The sequence below is a fragment of the Osmerus eperlanus genome, chromosome 7, assembly GCF_963692335.1.
Source record: "Osmerus eperlanus chromosome 7, fOsmEpe2.1, whole genome shotgun sequence".
In the NCBI taxonomy this organism is placed as follows: domain Eukaryota; kingdom Metazoa; phylum Chordata; class Actinopteri; order Osmeriformes; family Osmeridae; genus Osmerus; species Osmerus eperlanus.
In genome coordinates this window covers 14436342-14455039 of record NC_085024.1, presented here as the reverse complement: position 1 = coordinate 14455039, position 18698 = coordinate 14436342, and the positions used below count along the sequence as shown (strand labels likewise).

Below are 18698 nucleotides of genomic sequence, written 5' to 3'. Positions count from 1 at the left end.
TAAAAAGTAATCGAGTCAGCTAAAGTTAATTAAGTCACGCGCGTAAAACGTCGCACGTTTGGGTATCTGGTCATCCTATAGAGCAGCATGATTTTTTTTTTTCTTCGACCTTTTTTATATGCGAAGTATGCATGCTTAAATGTTTTGGCTATATCAAGTCACCATGCGATCACACAACACAGCTGCCGTTAACGGAGTTTGCGCACATGGCACTCCATGTAGCCCATTGTCTAGCGTTCCAGGCGTGCTGCCAGGTCGACTCACCCATTATGACTGCATGGACGTAAATATACCGGCCACTGGTGGAATAAAATGCTTTCTTTTTACCTTGTTTTCCATGATTTATTTTCTGAAACATTAGTTTGGGTTACATAATTATGGATGTTAACGAAGGGCGGCAGAATGTGACAGCCCATATCCTACACAAGCGTTCAAACATATTGCATTTGAGAATCTATGGCTATAGTTTTAGAATAAAGCATAATGTGTCTTCTCTGCAGGATAATACTCAAACAATATTGTACCATCACTTTCTTGCTTATATAGAATTTTGCAACGCTAAATTGTTTCACTAGAGGGCAACCACATACATTTGATGCGAGGGAAGAGGCGGGGTTAGAATTAGGTTCTACAATGTAACAGAAGTGTCCGCGACAGCTGGCCTTCTGTTATTCCACCCAGTTGTTGTCAACATACACATTACCGAACTCAGATGTCGAAACACATTGTTTTCCAAATGAAGCTTCCAGTTGGACTTGGTCACAGCGTATGCATATGAGGTGCGTATAGCTTTAACATTCAATACATCATTTTATTTAGAATATGGGGAGACGGATAAACTCCAGAGAGATGTCAAGTTGTGGTAGGCTTACTGCTACCGTTTTTGTTTGTTGGATAGGTATCCCCCATCACCGACGATCTGGCTATAGGCTACGACAGCGTTTCGGTAAAATAGGTTGTGTTAGCCTACATCCCATGCTCGTTTTGGGCTGAGGCGCGGTCTTGTTGCTAGGAGACGTTTGACAGCTCCCTCGCAGATTTGTGAGATAGTAAACGTGCGTAGCCTGCAATACACACAATTCTGGGCTTATCGCCCATCACCAAACGCATTGAACAAGTAAAGGCAATACAGCCGTCTAGTTTGCAGGCCCAATCAGTCATATTTACAGGTCTCGGAAGTAGGCTGTTTACGCTGCTGTGTGTCAGTAGATAGCCTGCGACCAGGCGGGTTCAAGGTCACTCCGAATTATTTCTCGCAGGATTGCTCATCAGCAGACAGTCTATGCGGTGTTGAGTATCTGGGAGCGCCAGTGCGTATCCTCATTGTGCTGAGGTCAAGTTTCATAATACAACAATGTTCACTCTTGTAGGACATGGTCTCGATTAGTTTCAGTGTCACGTATCCCAGGCAGGTTGAGGATCAGAGTACAGGACAAAACGGAAAATAGTGTGCGGTTTTACGTTCCAATGTCAGGAAACGCTTATGTACACCTGAGCCAAAACCAACAAGACGATGTAAATGCTTAGTATAATTTAATACAAAATCCACTTAATACTGTAACAGGTTACAGTACATAGGACTACAGGGATTCAATATTCATCTTCCTCCTCCTCACAGCCATCTCCAGAGTCTGCCCCCACCTCCTCATAGTCCTTCTCCAGGGCAGCCATGTCCTCCCTGGCCTCAGAGAACTCACCCTCCTCCATGCCCTCACCTACGTACCAGTGCACGAACGCACGCTTGGCATACATCAGGTCAAACTTGTGGTCTAGTCGGCTCCAGGCTTCAGAGATAGCCGTGGTGTTGCTCAGCATGCACACAGCCCTCTGCACCTTGGCCAGGTCCCCTCCAGGAACCACGGTGGGGGGCTGGTAGTTGATGCCCACCTTGAAGCCCGTGGGACACCAGTCCACAAACTGGATGGAGCGCCTCGTCTTGATGGCAGCGATGGCGGCGTTGACGTCCTTGGGGACAACGTCTCCGCGGTAGAGCAGGCAGCAGGCCATGTACTTGCCACGCCTGGGGTCACACTTCACCATCTGGTTGGCCGGCTCGAAACAAGCGTTGGTGATCTCGGATACGGAGAGCTGCTCGTGGTAGGCCTTCTCGGCTGAGATGATGGGGGCGTAGGTCACCAGGGGGAAGTGGATGCGGGGGTAGGGCACCAGGTTGGTCTGGAACTCTGTCAGGTCCACGTTGAGGGCACCGTCAAAACGCAGGGAGGCAGTTATGGAGGACACGATCTGGGCAATCAGGCGGTTGAGGTTGGTGTAGGAGGGACGCTCCACCCCCACGTTGCGCTTGCAGATGTCAAAGATGGCCTCATTGTCCACCATGAAGGAGCAGTCCGAGTGCTCCAGGGTGGTGTGGGTGGTCAGGATGGAGTTGTAGGGCTCCACCACAGCTGTGGACACCTGGGGGGCAGGGTAAACCGAGAACTCCAGCTTGGACTTCTTCCCGTAGTCCACAGACAGACGCTCCATCAGCAGGGAGGTGAAACCAGACCCGGTCCCCCCGCCAAAGCTGTGAAAGATGAGGAAGCCCTGCAGTCCGGTGCACTGGTCCGCCTGTGCGGACCAAACACGGATTATCAATTCATAAAAGTTCAGTCATTTGGAGGACATGTACTTGAAACTCAACATCCATCTGCGATTCTCACCATTTTACGCATCCTGTCAAGGACCGATTCCACAATCTCCTTGCCGATGGTGTAGTGCCCGCGGGCATAGTTGTTAGCTGCATCCTCCTTGCCACTGATCAGTTGCTCAGGGTGGTACAACTGACGATAGGCACCATTTCGTACTTCATCTAATAAGAAATACCAGGAAACAATTAACAGAATGGAGGAAATGGCTTTCGGAGATTAATCAAGGAAACATGGCCTCTGGCACCCCCATAGCAGCGTTCCAGACTCACCCACGACCGACGGCTCCAGATCAATAAAGATGGCTCTGGGGACGTACTTCCCGGTACCGGTTTCAGTGAAGAAAGTACCGAAGGACGTGTCGGCCAGGGAGGCAGCGTTGGATGCATGCACTGTTCCATCTGGCAGGAAGCCATGCTCCAAACAGTACAGCTCCCAGCAGGAGTTGCCCATCTGGACGCCCGCTTGTCCGATGTGAACAGAAATGCACTCCCTCTGTCAGTGGATCAAAGACAGAATGGTGTTTTTCAAAATACATGTAAGGGGTTAAAGTTGAAACTTTTGAGTGGTTAAAGTCTCTGGTGAGAGCAATTCAGACAACTTAACGTCATTTACTTACCATTGTTACAACTATTAGGCACACCTGAACAACCTCAACCCTGAAAATCCTAAGCAGTTACCCCTTAAATAGCCCTCCTCACCTTAATACAGATAATAAGCCTAATAGAGTTCACCTGCTTTTCTAGTCACAGCAATCAAGTATGGTGGGTGTGAACTTCAACAACCTTGATTGAAAAACGTCATATGTCAACAGATCTTACCGTATCAGAAAGTTATCATCATACAAACCCTTTTAATTAAATGTGGAGAAAAAGTCAATATGTTAGGTCGAATGATTAGATTTTAACTGGTGAAAAGTGAAAACATGGGCCAAGTTTCTTTCTTGAAATGAATGTTGTGTTGATATAGGGGGTTAAAACTACAAAGCCTGTTGACCGTCAAATCAAACATGCATAGTCTAACATACTGCAAATACTAATCCATTGCTGTACTTGAAGCCTGCTCTATCTGAAGTCAAATAGCATTGCGATTTATTGTTTTCTAATCATCTGCTCCTCTGCCCGAGACCATCTCCATGCTTTGAGTTCAGGTTTGAGCAGATCATGTGGTGGTGAAGCCGCTGGCAGTTTCAACATTGTGCACAACCGGGTCATGACCCGACCCCTGCCTCCTGCTAAGCGTGTCCGCTCACAAGCGTTTCAACAGCCTTGCAACAGTGGTTGATAAGGGCACATGCACATCAAGTATATTCCCCTCATGTAAACACTACTTTAATCTGAGAAACGCTACATTTTACACACAGGTAGCAAGTCAAATCCAGCCTGCAGATTAGTGTTAATTAGGCTAAACTTCATTACAGCGGGACTGTGTGACATTGAGCAATGGGAGAAAGGGGCTGACCTGCTAATGCTTGTTTCTGCAGGCTCGCTGACATCACCGGAGAGGACACTGCAGCCCCCAGGACCTCTGGTACACCACACCTCCCCCCCTCTCCCCCTGGAGCATGCCTTCTGAACCTGCACACAGGTAGACATGTCTTACACACACACATGCAGATTCACACACACACCATCATGGAACATTGACTTTCAGAGTGGAACTTTAATGAGTACCTCTCTACAGACTGACAGGCATGCAGGCAACACACACATACGTACACCCCCCCCCCCCACACACACACACACACACACACAGCTCGGAGTTTGATCCCCAGCTGTGTTGTTCTGTGCCAGCGGCTTGGCAGGACAGGGGCTGTGCCAGCAGTCTGGTGTGGTGCCGGGTACCAGAATGTGCCAGTCAAAGTGCCACCAGGACGCCGTTCTCTCTGCACTCAACCAGCAGCGGAAGGACGGCTTGCTCTGTGATGTCACGCTGGTTGCCGGGCAACAGAAGTTCCACGCCCACAAAGCGGTCTTGGCAGCTTGCAGCGATTACTTCAGGGTGAGTGTGGGTCACCAGGGGGTCATCAGAATTCGTGGTTGGGTGGGTGGGTGGGGGGGAAACAGTCCAGGGAAGAAAGACACATTAAGGTGTAGTGTTGGATGACATACAGGACATTGGCAGGGGGAGGCTTCCAGAAACAACATGACCTGTCTGGCTTGGCCTGGTCCTGTCTGGTCTGGTCCTGTCTGGCCTGGTCCTGTCTGGCCTGGTCCTGTCTGGCCTGGTTCTGTCTGGCCTGGGCCTGTCTGGTCTGGTCCTGTCTGGCCTGGTCCTGTCTGGCCTGGGCCTGTCTGGCCTGGTCCTGTCTGGCCTGGTTCTGTCTGGCCTGGGCCTGTCTGGTCTGGTCCTGTCTGGCCTGGTCCTGTCTGGCCTGGGCCTGTCTGGCCTGGTTCTGTCTGGCCTGGTCCTGACTAGCCTGGTCCTGTCTGGTCTGGTCCTGTCTGGCCTGGTCCTGTCTGGCCTGTTCCTGTCTGGCCTGGTCCGTTCTGGCCTGAGCCATTGCACAGATGAGATGATGTGATTTAGGGAAACCAAGTAGATTAGGAAAGTGAATTTAATCCCTCTTGAAAGGGAATGGAGATTAAACCCCAAATTGTGGGATTATTAATTCTGGGTATTTATTTCTCTCTTTTGCTCTGCAGGGTGGAAGCGAGTGTGGGCGTCTCTTGTTCTTCCTCTCTGTGCTCTCGCTCCTTGTGTCTCGTCTTTCATGTCAGAGTGTTTGAATCTGAGGGATGAGAACACTGCTAATCTCTTTGGTTTCTTTTGTCTTATCAGATCAGTCAGCTGCCGCATGGCTCATCTCTCTGTGCTGTTATCATATTCTTTGGCTTTGTTTTAACTCGTTTGTTCATTCAGTTGATAAGGCTTCTCAAAAGAAAAAGGGAACAATTTGTCGGTCTGAATAGCATTTTTGGGTATACTTTCTTTCTCTTTCTATTTCTCTTTCCCTCTCTCTCTCTCTCTCTCTCTCTCTCTCTCTCTCTCTCTCTCTCTCTCTCTCTCTCTCTCTCTCTCTCTCTCTCTCTCTCTCTCTCTCTCTCTCTCTCTCTCTCTCTCTCTCTCTCTCTCTCTCTCTCTCTCTCTCTCTGTCATACACACATCAGAAATGATGTACTGTAGCAGACACAGGAGATTGCGGGAAGCTGTCCAGGCTTGTTTACCTGTCTGTTCCCTGTCACCTGTCTCCTCCAATCCCATCACTCTGCCTGGGCCCCTTCGGGAGGCATGGCAGCCAATCACGCCAGAGCAGCTTCTGTCTCTGAGGGAGCGTTGGATGTGACAGACCAGGCGGTCAAACATACAGTAGTATATCTGTACAACCACCAACCGTAACTCTTATCTCCTCTTCTCTCCTGTCCTCTCAACTCTCAAGGTCAGGAGAAGCATAAGTGGCGTGGGACTAAGAGTGGAAGTCCTCTCTAGCTCCCTTTGGACGTGCTCGCTCACACACACACACACACACACACACACACACACACACACACACACACACACACACACACACGCCCACACACCCACACGCACACATACACACCCAACCCCAGGTTCTGCCACTGGCCTGTGCTCAGTCAAGCAGAGGAAGTTTAATTAAAACAGCTCAGCCATGCTGAGAAACACAGCCTTTATCTAACAGAGAGCAGATCTACTCTATCAGCACACAGCCCGGCAGTTCACCCCCTAAACAGAAACAGGAAGTACACACGGATCTGCCTTTGAAAGTACCCACACCATGCTCCTAGCCTGGGTCTAGGTATAGGTTCAGGTCTAGGTCTGGATCTAGTTTGGCCTGGTCCTGGTCAGGTTTATCGCTTGTTCCTGGTTGTCTGATCAATGCCTTCCGTCCTCTCATGGTGTGACATCGATAAATATCTTTGATTAGAGAGAATCCCGCTGGAAACCCAGCAGGACTTCTAGGACAGTCTGGGGCTTTCATCTCTAATGGAGTGTGTGTGTGTGTGTGTGCGTGTTTGTGTGTCTTCAGGCCATGTTCAGTCTGTGCATGGTGGAGAGCGGTGCTGGTGAGGTGACCTTGCAAGGTGTAACCAGCCTGGGACTCAAACATGCTCTCGACTTCGCCTACACTGGACAGGTGTGAACCGCAGGACAGCAACACAACACACCTAGCTAGCTATCTAGAACATAGCATGCTAACTATGACACAGCTAGCTATCTAGAACATAGCATGCTAACTATGACACAGCTAGCTATCTAGAACACAGCTCGCTAGCAATAATACACGTAGCTAACTTTAACAGAGCTTGCTAACTACAACACATCTAGCGAGCTAGAACACAGTTAACTATAGCACAATCAGCTAAACAAAAACCCCGCTATCAACAATCCACCCTCCCACACATATGATTAAGCCAGAGTTACGTAACCTGAGGTAGCACTCGTGTATGGTCAGGAGCCACGTGGTATGTTTACTTTGAGGTGGAGCAGGAAGTGGTCTCACTAGAGTCCTCTCCCCAGATCATGCTGGAGCCGGGGCTGGTCCAGGACGTCCTGTCAGCCGGGAGTCACCTGCAGCTGCTGGAGCTGCTGAGTCTGTGCTCGCACTACCTTATCCAGGTACACACACACACACACACACACACGTACGCACACACACACACACACGCATATACAGTACACACACGCATAGTATACACGCATACACACACACCCACAGGCACACACACACATGCATGTCTCAAGGTGTACATGTACACACACAGTCCCCATCACCGTTATCCCCGGCCCCGGACCTGCAGGAGAAGCAGTCCACTGACATCACCGTCATGAACCATGTTCTTCTGTGCCATCTGCTGGCGGGGTGTAGGTGGAGTTGGACTGCATGCCTGGTGCTGGGGAAACATTGAGCCAGTAGATGGCAGTCTTCCTCCATTGTCCATCTCTCATGATTGTGTCCACCCTCTCATCCTCTCTGTGTGTGTATTATTCTCTGCTTTCCTCCTCCTCATCAAGTCTAATTGAAGTGAACAAGAAATCGTGACAGGATACTAACTGTACGTTTGTGTGCCCGTATGCTTTGTGTATTTCTGGGTTTGTGTGTGTGTGTGTGTGTGTAATGTGTATCGGTGTCTGCCTGTGTGTGTGGTCGTGTATTCCTGTGTGTATATCCTCATTCGTGTGTATATTTCTGTGTGTATTCCTACTTGTGTGCCTGTGTGTATTTCTGTGTGTGTGTGTGTGTGTCCACAGGAGCTAAGCAGCAGTAACTACCTGGACCTGTACCGGCTGGCCGACTTGTTCCACCTGCCGGCGGTGGCGGAGGCGGTGGTGGACTTCCTGGTGGAGCACCTGAGGGAGCAGCAGGAGGAGGAGGTGCAGCTCCTCCCACTCCGCCTCCTCAGGGAGGTGCTGCAGAGCGACCGGCTCACCTCCCTCACCGAAGAGGAGATCTGGAAGGTACCTCGGCACCTCCTCGTCTCACACACACACAGACACACACACACACACACACACACTGATACACACACACACACACACAGACTCTTGTTAAACGTGTCCTTGTTGATGGCGCCAGCTCCAGTGTTGGAACAGGAAGGCGCGCGTGTGTGTTTTTGTATGTATGAAGAGTAGGTGTAGTGTGGGGGTAGAGGAGGGTGTGGGGGTGGGAAGGGGCATGGGGGGGAGTGTGGCTCAGGCGCGTTTTGACTGTTCATTTGCACCAATCAGACCTCCCTCCTCTCCCCCTGCCAACCCCCCCCCCCCGTCTCTGATTAGTCGAGCGGCGTCCCCATCAGAGCTCCAATCCCCAGCTGTCACTCCGGACGCCGGCTGATTGAAAACAATCAGGCCTCTGATGGCACAATTACCCTGACCCCTTAGCCCGCGCCCGCACCATCATCACACGCTGATTAGGCTGCCTAGGCCTCCTTCACTGAGCCTAGAAGGTTAATTTGGGAGTCAGACGGAAGCGAGCCCGTCGTCCTCAGCCCGCGAAACGTGCGAGCGACAAATCCCCCGGACGATATGGTCTAGCTGTCAATCATCGTCAGCCGAACTGCTCCCAGAGTCTCACACACTGGAAATCACATTTCTTGGTCGTTCTTGTGTGTGTGTTTTTTTTCTTCTTTCTTTCTTTCTTTCTTTTTCTGCCTCACCACCTCTCTCTCTCTTTCCCTTTCTTTGTCACTCCACCTCTCTCTCCGTCTCTCTCTCTCCGTCTCTCTCTCTCTCCCTCCATCTCTTCTCTCTCTCTCGAGTTGATGTGTTTTTTGCCACTTGGAAGTAGTGTGATCCGGCGTGACCTTCAAAATCAGATGGTGTAGCACGCATGCCTCGCCCACACACACACACACACACCTCCTTATGCAAACACACATCTGCCTTAAACAAACACACTTTCCCTTACACATACAGACAAAGCGTCAGGGAGAGCGAGAGACACACAGAGATAGAGAGAAAAGGAGGAGGAGAGGAAAAGGAGGAGAAGTAGAAAAGAAGCCCATGATCAGATAATAATATGCATAAATTATGCATATGTGTCCTATAATTGCGTGTGTTCTAAATTGTGCTTTGTTATTGTCATGACTGTGATATCATAATATGTGTGTGCGTGAAATTGTAATTGCTAGTGTGTGTGTGTGTGTGTGTAGCTGTGTGTCAGTGGAGCCAGCAGAGTGGAGCTGTGCTCATTAGGCCAATCTAGCGGTGGTGTAATAGCCTCCCTGTGTCTATCCTGATTGTGCTAAGAGGCTCCTGTTCTCCCTAAGGGGAGTATCGGTGACCAGCCTGCATGTCGCCCACTCTCACTCTCCACCACTACAACTAAACAACCTCCCGTTCAATTACACTCTCTGCAGCCCACCATGCTCACACTCTGAATATACTGTTGTGTGTGTGTGTGTGTGTGTGTGTACACTGGCTCACTTGTCTTGATCTCGCCATGCTGTTGTGTAGGTGTTCAGAATACTAATCAGTGTGACTCCGCTCGCCTCCTCTCTGCTCCTCTGCCCATCCGCGCCCCCACCCCCTCCCCTCTCTCCTCATTACACTCCCCCACAACTTTCCTCCTGTTCTCTCACCCCATCTCCTCCCCCCTCTCTTATCCTCTCCTCTTTTATCCTCTCCACGCCATTCCTCTCTCCTCTCCCCCTCCCCACTCCATTTCTCTCTCTTCTCCTCTCTCCCCCCCCCCCCTCTAGTTGGTGGTCCGGTGGTTGGAGCGGGACTGTCGGTACCAGCACAGCGAGGACCTCCTCCAGCACGTGCGCTTCGGACTGTTGGCCCCGCCCACCCTGCAGCAGCTCTCCTGCTGCCCCCTGGTGCGCTCCTGCCCCTCTGTCGCCGCCCTGGTGGAGGAGGCCCTGGACTACCACCACACCCCCTTCTCCCAGCCCCTCCAGCAGAGCGCCCGCACCCGGCCACGCCGCCAGGCCCTCAGGCTCTACCTGGCCGGGGGCAGGAAGCGCGAGACGACCCGGGTACGAGAGCTGCGCTACTTCAACTCGGCCAATCGCAAGCTGGTGGGCGGGGCCTCAGACTGGGGCGACCTGATGGGCGGGGCTTCGAACTGGAGCGAGGTGGCGGCCATGACAACGGGGCGGAGCCACCACTGCGTGGCGGTCATGGGGGACTTTCTGTTTGTGGCGGGCGGGGAGGTGGAGCACACCACAAACAGGACGTGCGCCGTGAGGACGGCGTGCCGCTACGACCCCCGGGTCAACCGGTGGACGGACATCGCCCCCATGAAGGCGTGCCGGGAGCACTTCCTGCTGGGCGTGCTGGGCAGCTTCCTGTACGCGGTGGGAGGAAGGAACGAGCTGCGGCAGGTGCTGCCCTCCGTGGAGCGCTACTGCCCCCGCAGGAACCGCTGGAACTACGTCCAGCCCTTCGACCGCTCGCTGTCCTGCCACGCTGGCTGTGTGGCAGACGGACTGCTCTGGGTCTCAGGTAGACACACAACCACACACACACACACACACACACACAGACACACGCACAACCACACACAAACACACACACAACCACACACACACAGACACACACACACACACAGACACACACAACCACACACACAGTGTACGGGTGTGTAACATTCCTGTGTATTCCAGGCGGAGTCACCAACACAGCTCAGTACCAAAACCGACTGATGGTGTTTGACCCAGAACAGGTAACTATGGAAACGCATGATAATACGAACCTGGAATAATTAATGCTGTCACCGGTGAGCCGCCAACCACCTGTGAAACGGGGATGTGTGTAGCTGTGTGTGTGTAATAGGAGAGAGAGGGAGGGAGGGATGGAGAAGGGAAGAGGGGGTGGAGGAGGGAGAGAGATGGAGGGGAGGGCAGGAGAATCTCATTTGAATTCATCATGGATCTCTATTCAACTCTTGCACCTCCATTAACTATACCCCCCCACCTCACACACACACACACACTCAACAGATGGTCACCAGTAAACACCCCCGCACACACACACACACCATCAACTCCAGTGCACACATGCACATTCACTAGTTCACAGGCACTCTTTGCTCTCACCAAATGAGCAACGACACACTGAGGACAGTGTGTCACGGTGGGCGTGCGTGTGTGTGTGTGTTTAGAGCGTGTCATTAGAGCAGGAGGAAACACACCTCCCACCCTGCTGGTACATTAACTCACTCTCTCACCCTCTCTCCTTTGTGTCCTCATCCATCCTCCTCTCTCCTTCACTCTGCTCTCTCCTTCACTCTGCTCTCTCCTTCACTCTGCGCTCTCCTTCACTCTGCGCTCTCCTTCATCCTCCTCTCTCCTTCATCCTCCTCTCTCCTTCACTCTGCTCTCTCCTTCATCCTCCTCTCTCCTTCACTCTGCTCTCTCCTTCATCCTCCTCTCTCCTTCACTCTGCTCTCTCCTTCATCCTCCTCTCTCCTTCACTCTGCTCTCTCCTTCATCCTCCTCTCTCCTTCACTCTGCTCTCTCCTTCATCCTCCTCTCTCCTTCACTCTGCTCTCTCCTCTCCCCCTCTCCCATGAAACCCGTACTATCCTTCGTCCTTCTCCCCCCCCCCCCCCACACACACACCAGAACAAGTGGCTGTCCCGGAGCCCCATGCTCCAGCGCCGTGTGTACCATGTGATGGCGGCGGTGCGGCGCCACCTGTACGTGCTGGGTGGGAACGACCTGGACTACAACAACGACCGCGTCCTGGTGAAGCACATCGACGCCTACCACCTGGACACCGACCAATGGACGCGCTGCTCCTTCAACCTGCTCACCGGTGAGCGCCGAGGATGCCCCAATACACACAGCAGTAACGCACGTACACACACACACACACAGGTAGACCTAACTTCGTCTCAGCTTCTACCTCAGCTGGGCATAGAGGACGGCCCTGTATCACACTCACACACACACCTCAACCTAACCCTGTACTGCCTCCCTCAGGTCAGAATGAGGCGGGAGTGGCGGTCCATGACCACAGGATCTATGTAGTAGGAGGTTACTCCATCTGGACCAACGAACCTCTGGCTTGTATCCAGGTAAGATGACTGACTGACTCGACACTAACCAGCTGGGAGTTTGTAAGCTCTATGTTCCGCTATCGTCACGCTCCACTTGCTGTGTTGTAGGTGCTGGATGTGAGCTCAGAGGGAGAGGAAGAAGTCTTCTATGGACCCACTCTGCCATTTGCATCCAATGGCATCGCTGCTTGCTTCCTGCCCACCCCCTCTCTGACCTGTCCGAACCTCCCCAGCCTTCAGGAGACGTCCCATTGGATAGGAGCTGTCTGATCAATCACAGCACCCCAGGATTGGGGTGTCTGACCAATCACATGACTGTCCAGAAACGGTCTGACCAACCACGGGACAGGACTGGGTATGTCTGACCAATCCATACCACGTGATGGGAGCTTTTTGATCAAATACAGGAAAGGATATTAGCTGTCTAACCAATCACAAAACAGGATGTGAGCTATTGGACCAATCACAGCGCAGGATAGGAGAGTGACCAGAATACTTTCCCCAGACATACAGGTTGGCTCCTGTCCATCTGTTTTCAATGCATTATAGGACTGTATACTCTACTCTCTATCTGTGGTATATTTAACAGGGCTATAAGCACTCCATCTACACAACGATGGCCCAGTTTCCCAGACATGGGTTAAGCCTAGTCCTAAAGTAAGAGCAAAATTCATCTCCATCTCCAAGATCTCCATTGAAAAAGTATTTAGTCTAGGACAAGATTTAATCCATGTTTTGGAAACTGGGCATAAATGTTTACCAGGGCTATAGGTACTGTATATACACAGCTACTACGTATTTATCAGGGCTACAGATCCTGTATTTAAGGTGCACTAGAGGCCTGCCTCCGTGTGTGCTTCTTCAGGATTTAAGGAAGACTTGGATGATTTAAGATCGTTCTTCTGACGACCATGTTCAGTTAAGAGGTTCAGAGCTTCAAGAGATTCTCAGCTGAACAGACATGTTCACCAGCCTGCCCGCACACTCTGCATAGGTCAACCGAAGCTCTGTTCATTAAACTGCTGACCAATCAGAGGCACTTCCTGGACAGAGGAGGAACGCGACCTGCTCTGTTCTCGTAATAAAGAGGATCTGTTTGAATCAGCGCGTGTTCTTCACTTCTTCACTGTCTCATCCAGAGAGCAAAACAGGAGTGTGATATAGGAGAATGCAGATAGAAAAATGCTGGGGTGAGGAGAGAGGTGGGGGTAGGAAGGAGAGACAGAGGAGGGAGACAGGGGTGTAACTGTAGGACAGAGGAGGGAGACAGGGGTGTAACTGTAGGACAGAGGAGGGAGACAGGGGTGTAACTGTAGGACAGAGGAGGGAGACAGGGGTGTAACTGTAGGACAGAGGAGGGAGACAGGGGTGTAACTGTAGGACAGAGGAGGGCAGTTTAGCAGTATGGGGGGGGGACTAGTGTGTGGAGTATATAGCTGTGACAGGAAGTAAGATCTTGATTGAGAGACAAGACGGGGCTGTCGTGAAGCCAGGCAGCGTGGACACTGCGGTCTCACACACGCACATATGCTGCATGTCAAGTGGAAAGTTTACGGTTTCATCTTCATTTTAATAACAATCCACATCATTATCATGAATGTATGATAAACACGATCATACTGCATCTGTACAAATACAAATAAATTAATAGATAGAAGACATACATTCTGTCCAAAGCATATATATTCTGACTTCTATGTGTCAGCTGGGGGGGTCAGGGGCGGGTCAGGGGTCATGTGATGCAGTCCAGGGGTCACTCCTCCTCCAGACTAATGGCCTCAGCTTGGCCTACATCTCCCAAAATGCTCAGCAGTTTCTTGTAGGCACTCCTGCAACCCAGAGAGTAAGAGAGATTAAGAAGGAGAGGGGGGAAAAGGGAGCGATAACTTCATCGTTCCATTGTGAGGAAGAGAACTGCTTCCTCACCTCAAGGCACTGTTCCTGCCCAGGCCTCTCTTATGTTCCGTGTTCCTCAAGCTCAGAGACAGAACCGGCACTAGAACCTGCACCACTGGCAGGTCTAGAACCGCCACAGTCTCCAGAACACTGTAGACCTGCTTGTCGTACACACCCTCGTTCTCCTCTACAAACGACCTGCAGGATGGACACACACACACACGGATTAGGGATATGTATCGCTGCAGGTACTGGGTAGAGAGGTGATGTAGGTCTAGAGACTTACTTTAAGACAGTGGTGGTCTGGTCACATGGTCCATCTGTTGCGGCTCCACACCTCTCCACTAGCAGCTGCAGAGCCTCTGTAGCGATCCTCCTCACTGACACACACACACACACATCAGTCAATTCAGATGCACACACAGTACGTCCTGTGTGTGTGTGTGTGTGTGTGTGTGTGTGTGTGTGTGTGCAGTCTCACCCTGTGGCTCGTTGACCAGCATCAGACAGCGCAGCACGGAGGGGAGGGGCACGGTGAGCAGGGCGGGGTCAGCATCCTTGTTCCGTCTCAGCAGCTCCAATAGGAAGGCCAGGATGGCGGCCAGGCGGGGAGGAGGGGCGTGGCCCTTGAACTGCAGGAAGTTGTCACTGCATTAAATGGGGAAGGTCAGAGTTAGCAGGTTGTGTGCTGGGTCAGTTATGATAGAAGACCTACACTCTTTACTGGTCTACCCACCAGAGACTTTCAAAACTTTTCAGAACTAACAAACTACCAGAGAGATCTGCTAAACTACCAGAGACCTACCTACCAGACTACCAAAGTGATCTACCAAACTACAAGAGAAAACAACCAGACAGACATACAAAACTACCAGACAGTCATACCAAACTACCAGACAGTCATACCAAACTACCAGACAGTCATACCAAACTACCAGACAGACATACCAAACTGCCAGACAGGCATACAAACTGGGACAGGCATACCAAACTACCAGACAGGCATACCAAACTACCAGACAGGCATACCAAACTACCAGACAGGCATACCAAACTACTAGACAGGCATATACCAAACTACCAGACAGTCATACAAACTACCAGACAGTCTACCTACCAGAGGACCTGCAGGATGCTCTTCCTCAGTCCTGCCCCATGGGGGGTGGGCGTGGCCTCGCAGGCGGCCAGCAGCACCGGGTGATTGGCTATGACTCCAGCAGAGGGCGTGGCCGGGAGGAAGTGGTCCAAGTACTTGGAGATGACGCTGCGGAGCTGTTGCTTTAGCCCCGCCCCCTGAGACTGGGACATGCCGGCTGCCACGGACAGACCCTGGACAGAGGGACAGGTAGAGAGTCTGTTACATATCTGTATAGGGGAGGTTACCTGCTGGTAGAGGGGCAGTTACCTGTAGGTAGAGGGGTAGTTACCCACAGGTAGAGGGGTAGTTACCCGTAGGTAGAGGGGTAGTTACCCGCAGGTAGAGTGGTAGTTACCCGTAGCTAGAGGGGAAGTTACCCACGGGTAGAGGGGTAGTTACCGTAGGTAGAGGGGCAGTTACCCGCAGGTAGAGTGGTAGTTACCCGTAGCTAGAGGGGCAGTTACCCGCAGGTAGAGTGGTAGTTACCCGTAGCTAGAGGGGCAGTTACCCGCGGGTAGAGGGGTAGTTACTGTAGGTAGAGGGGCAGTTACCCGCAGGTAGAGTGGTAGTTACCCGTAGCTAGAGGGGCAGTTACCCGCAGGTAGAGTGGTAGTTACCCGTAGCTAGAGGGGCAGTTACCCGCAGGTAGAGTGTTAGTTACCCGTAGCTAGAGGGGCAGTTACCCGCGGGTAGAGGGGTAGTTACTGTAGGTAGAGGGGCAGTTACCCGCAGGTAGAGTGGTAGTTACCCGTAGCTAGAGGGGCAGTTACCCGCAGGTAGAGTGTTAGTTACCCGTAGCTAGAGGGGCAGTTACCCGCGGGTAGAGGGGTAGTTACCGTAGGTAGAGGGGAAGTTACCTGCGAGTAGAGGGGTAGTTACCTGTAGGTAGAGGGGCAGTTACCCACAGGTAGAGGTGTGGTTACCTGTAGGTAGAGGGGCAGGCTGTCTCGCAGGGCCTGCTCCAGGTGGGTCAGGGAATGGGGCAGCAGGAGGACCTCCACCAAGCGGAACAGTTGCTGCTGGGCCCTGGAGGAGGCCAGCAGGGGGCTCCAGTGCATCACCACACAGCCTACAACAGCACAAGTTACACATGAAGAAGTCAGATACCTCCACCAGGCCTCCCACCCACCTCCAGCCCAGCACACCAGCTCCACCCACCTCCAGCCCAGCACACCAGCTCCACCCACCTCCAGCCCAGCACACCAGCTCCACCCACCTCCAACCCAGTAGGCCAGCTGCAGACCCTCAGGGTTCTTGTTGACCAGGTAGGGTTTGACATGCTTCAGAAAGTCTCCCAGGTAGTCCAGAGCCTTGGTAACCATGGCAGCGCGCTCCGACAGAACCTGGAGACCACCGTAGACCCGGCCCACGGCCTGGACCAGGGAGGGAGGAGAAAGGGAGAGAGGTATGCATGTCAGGTGACACTGCGTGTGCGTGTGTGTACATGCATGTTTATCCCCTGTGTCTGCTGTACCTTGATGAAGAGCTGCAGAGCTGGTCTGGGCTCCGGTCTGGAGGCTGCAGGCTGCAGCCCAGAACGCTGCAGTAGGGAGTCCACCTCAGGCAGCCGCAGAACCAGCCTGGTCAGCTCACCCAGCTGTTCCTCCAGAGCCCTGCCTGTCCGTATACACATCATACAACCCCAAAATCACTTTTTGAATAGTGTGTGCATGTGTGTGTGTGTGTGCAGCGTCGCTAGCGTGTGAGATTCTGTACCTGCACGGCTGTCGGACCTGTCTGGGTTCTTGTGAAGGTGCTGCTGGAGAAAGCACCGGAACCAGGCTCTCACACACAGAGCCTGGGCCGGACCGGAAGCAGAAGCACCGGAGCAGGAGCTCACCGCCGCCACCAGCTCACTGGGGACCAGAGGACGCGTCAGGCTCTTCTAACACACAGAGAGCCTGCAGCTGTTCACAGCAGCTCCATACCAATGTATACACAGGACACAAGGTCAATGAGACAGGAAGCTAGACCAGAGTAGTCGAGGTCAGACAGCAAGTGAGAGAGAGGCAGCGAGACCAGAGTAGTACATGTCAGAGTGAGTACCCGTCTTGCAGCAGGTGAGGGAGGTAACGAGTCACCAAGAGGGGGTTAAGCATGTCATCCCAGCCAAAGCAGTGCATGATGGACTGGACAGGGTTGGGCTGGAGGTCCTGGGGGGCGGAGCTCGGCAGGTCAAAGGCCAAGAGAGTGAATCCTGGGAAAATAGTCAACAACCATTTAATTAATTAACAACCATAAAAAGGACCTGTCAGGAATATTAATCTATCAAGCACAGTCAGTCGGTGAACAGTTGTTCAGAATTTTTGTTTTGCAAACCAAAAAGGTGTGATTAAGGTGATATATAGTATACTATAGTATTTCTAGTTGATAAAAGTATTCAGATCACAAATGCTGCGGATTGAACATGATTTGCAAATACAGGAGTCAGTGTGTGTGTGTGTGACCTGCGGCTGCGTCTGCCAGTGGGGCTGGGGGGGTCTGGGAGAGGCGCAGGCTTCGCAGGAAGGGGAAGAAGTGGGTCCACAGGGCTGCTGCCACCGCTAGGTGGCGCTCTCTCCCCACACTGGCCACCGAGGGGCCCGCCTGGACGCCACGCTGATGGACCCGCCTGTAGGTCACACACACACACACGAGTGTTGAAGTCATTATTCAAGACCAGATCCCTCTCCTCCAAACCAGTCGTTTCTCTCCATCTGTACCTTCTCTCAAATCCTCCCTTTTCTTTTCACCCCTCCGTTCCCCTTCCCCCGTTCCTCTTCCCTGCTCTCTCTGGGGGGATTAGTGGTGTATTGGTGCGGCGTGGGGCAGAGGCTGAAACCGAGAATCCCCCCCCACACACACACACAAACACACACCCTCCCAGCGGCTGGCATTAGCCCAGATAAGCAGCTGAAGGAGCTGTAATCTCATTTAGACGAGAGATGATCCCTCTGTCCCTCCTTCACCCCGAAAGGGGGCGGGGGGGTATGGGTGGGCACTGGCACCTTCTCCAAGCCCCCCCCCCCCCCCCCACAGCTTGTCTCCCTTTCACACACACACACACACACACACACCTCGGCTGAGCCTTCCAGCAAGGTTGTATCTAATCCAGAGAGAGCTGAAACAATCGATTAGAGCCTGAATTCATTAGCCTCGTTACCACGGCGTTGCCACGGCGGCGTGGTCCTTTCACACACATCAAGGCTCATTGTACAAGACATCGTCAGAGTCCCCACTTAATCCCCTTTTGCTGTGCAGCGTGTGCACACACACACACAAAGACACAGCGGCAGACAGAGACACACGCACAAACAAGACGCACTCTGACACAGGCAGCATGACAGACACACACAAAGATACAGTGCACACACACACACACACACACACACACAGAAGACAGACAGGTTATGTATCCTGGCGCCTCTACTGCCGCTGCCTGTCAGTCTCCAGACCCCTGTTTCACCTGTGGCCCTCTGACCCACGCTTGGTGTAACACACACCTGTGTCCTGCAGCTGAACCCTCCATGCCTGAGGGGCCCCTGGGGGCCGTAACTCTAGGCAGGCCTCTGCC

The 18698-nt window shown here is 52.3% G+C and overlaps 4 protein-coding genes across 4 annotated transcripts in view; 2 read left to right on the top strand and 2 right to left on the bottom strand.

Moving 5' to 3' along the window:
* Positions 1-648: 648 nt before the first annotated feature.
* klhl32 (kelch-like family member 32) lies at positions 649-13271 on the top strand. The gene is made up of 11 exons (XM_062465093.1): positions 649-779; positions 4129-4232; positions 4439-4646; positions 6634-6741; positions 7125-7223; positions 7857-8063; positions 9806-10553; positions 10715-10773; positions 11675-11867; positions 12035-12129; positions 12220-13271. Exons 2-11 carry the CDS (start codon positions 4210-4212, stop codon positions 12379-12381), a joined length of 1902 nt encoding a protein of 633 aa, XP_062321077.1. The 5' UTR covers positions 649-779; positions 4129-4209; the 3' UTR covers positions 12382-13271.
* LOC134023197 (tubulin alpha-8 chain-like) lies at positions 1517-3370 on the bottom strand. Its single transcript, XM_062465102.1, has 4 exons — positions 3265-3370; positions 2918-3140; positions 2661-2809; positions 1517-2568 (listed from the first exon to the last, which is right to left on the bottom strand). Exons 1-4 carry the CDS (start codon positions 3265-3267, stop codon positions 1591-1593), a joined length of 1353 nt encoding a protein of 450 aa, XP_062321086.1. The 5' UTR covers positions 3268-3370; the 3' UTR covers positions 1517-1590.
* A 401-nt stretch (positions 13272-13672) lies between the features above and the next one.
* On the bottom strand, positions 13673-18653 carry mms22l (MMS22-like, DNA repair protein). Its single transcript, XM_062466192.1, has 12 exons — positions 18628-18653; positions 17593-17756; positions 17192-17342; positions 16862-17001; positions 16620-16762; positions 16362-16518; positions 16069-16214; positions 15125-15336; positions 14489-14655; positions 14294-14387; positions 14038-14205; positions 13673-13940 (listed from the first exon to the last, which is right to left on the bottom strand). Exons 1-12 carry the CDS (start codon positions 18651-18653, stop codon positions 13865-13867), a joined length of 1644 nt encoding a protein of 547 aa, XP_062322176.1. The 3' UTR covers positions 13673-13864.
* Positions 18652-18698, top strand: part of LOC134023833 (neuroendocrine convertase 1-like) — a 21796-nt gene continuing 21749 nt past the window's right edge. The window contains 1 exon segment of the mRNA XM_062466191.1: positions 18652-18675. Within this exon segment, the coding sequence (XP_062322175.1) occupies positions 18652-18675 (24 nt within the window).

What these genes read in the sequence shown, in the direction of transcription:
- klhl32 (XM_062465093.1), top strand. Translation starts at nt 4,210, where the DNA reads ATGCCTTCTGAACCTGCACACAG. An exon ending in ACTTCGCCTACACTGGACAG is followed by an intron (nt 6,742 to 7,124) that starts GTGTGAACCGCA and finishes TCCTCTCCCCAG; the next exon opens with ATCATGCTGGAGCCGGGGCT. An exon ending in CCGAAGAGGAGATCTGGAAG is followed by an intron (nt 8,064 to 9,805) that starts GTACCTCGGCAC and finishes CCCCCCCTCTAG; the next exon opens with TTGGTGGTCCGGTGGTTGGA.
- LOC134023197 (XM_062465102.1), bottom strand. An exon ending in TCTGGAGCCGTCGGTCGTGG is followed by an intron (nt 2,810 to 2,917) that starts GTGAGTCTGGAA and finishes ATTTCTTATTAG; the next exon opens with ATGAAGTACGAAATGGTGCC. An exon ending in TTGACAGGATGCGTAAAATG is followed by an intron (nt 2,569 to 2,660) that starts GTGAGAATCGCA and finishes TGGTCCGCACAG; the next exon opens with GCGGACCAGTGCACCGGACT.
- mms22l (XM_062466192.1), bottom strand. Translation starts at nt 18,653, where the DNA reads ATGGAGGGTTCAGCTGCAGGACACAG. An exon ending in CAGACCACCACTGTCTTAAA is followed by an intron (nt 14,206 to 14,293) that starts GTAAGTCTCTAG and finishes TCCATCCTGCAG; the next exon opens with GTCGTTTGTAGAGGAGAACG. An exon ending in GGCAGGAACAGTGCCTTGAG is followed by an intron (nt 13,941 to 14,037) that starts GTGAGGAAGCAG and finishes TCTGGGTTGCAG; the next exon opens with GAGTGCCTACAAGAAACTGC.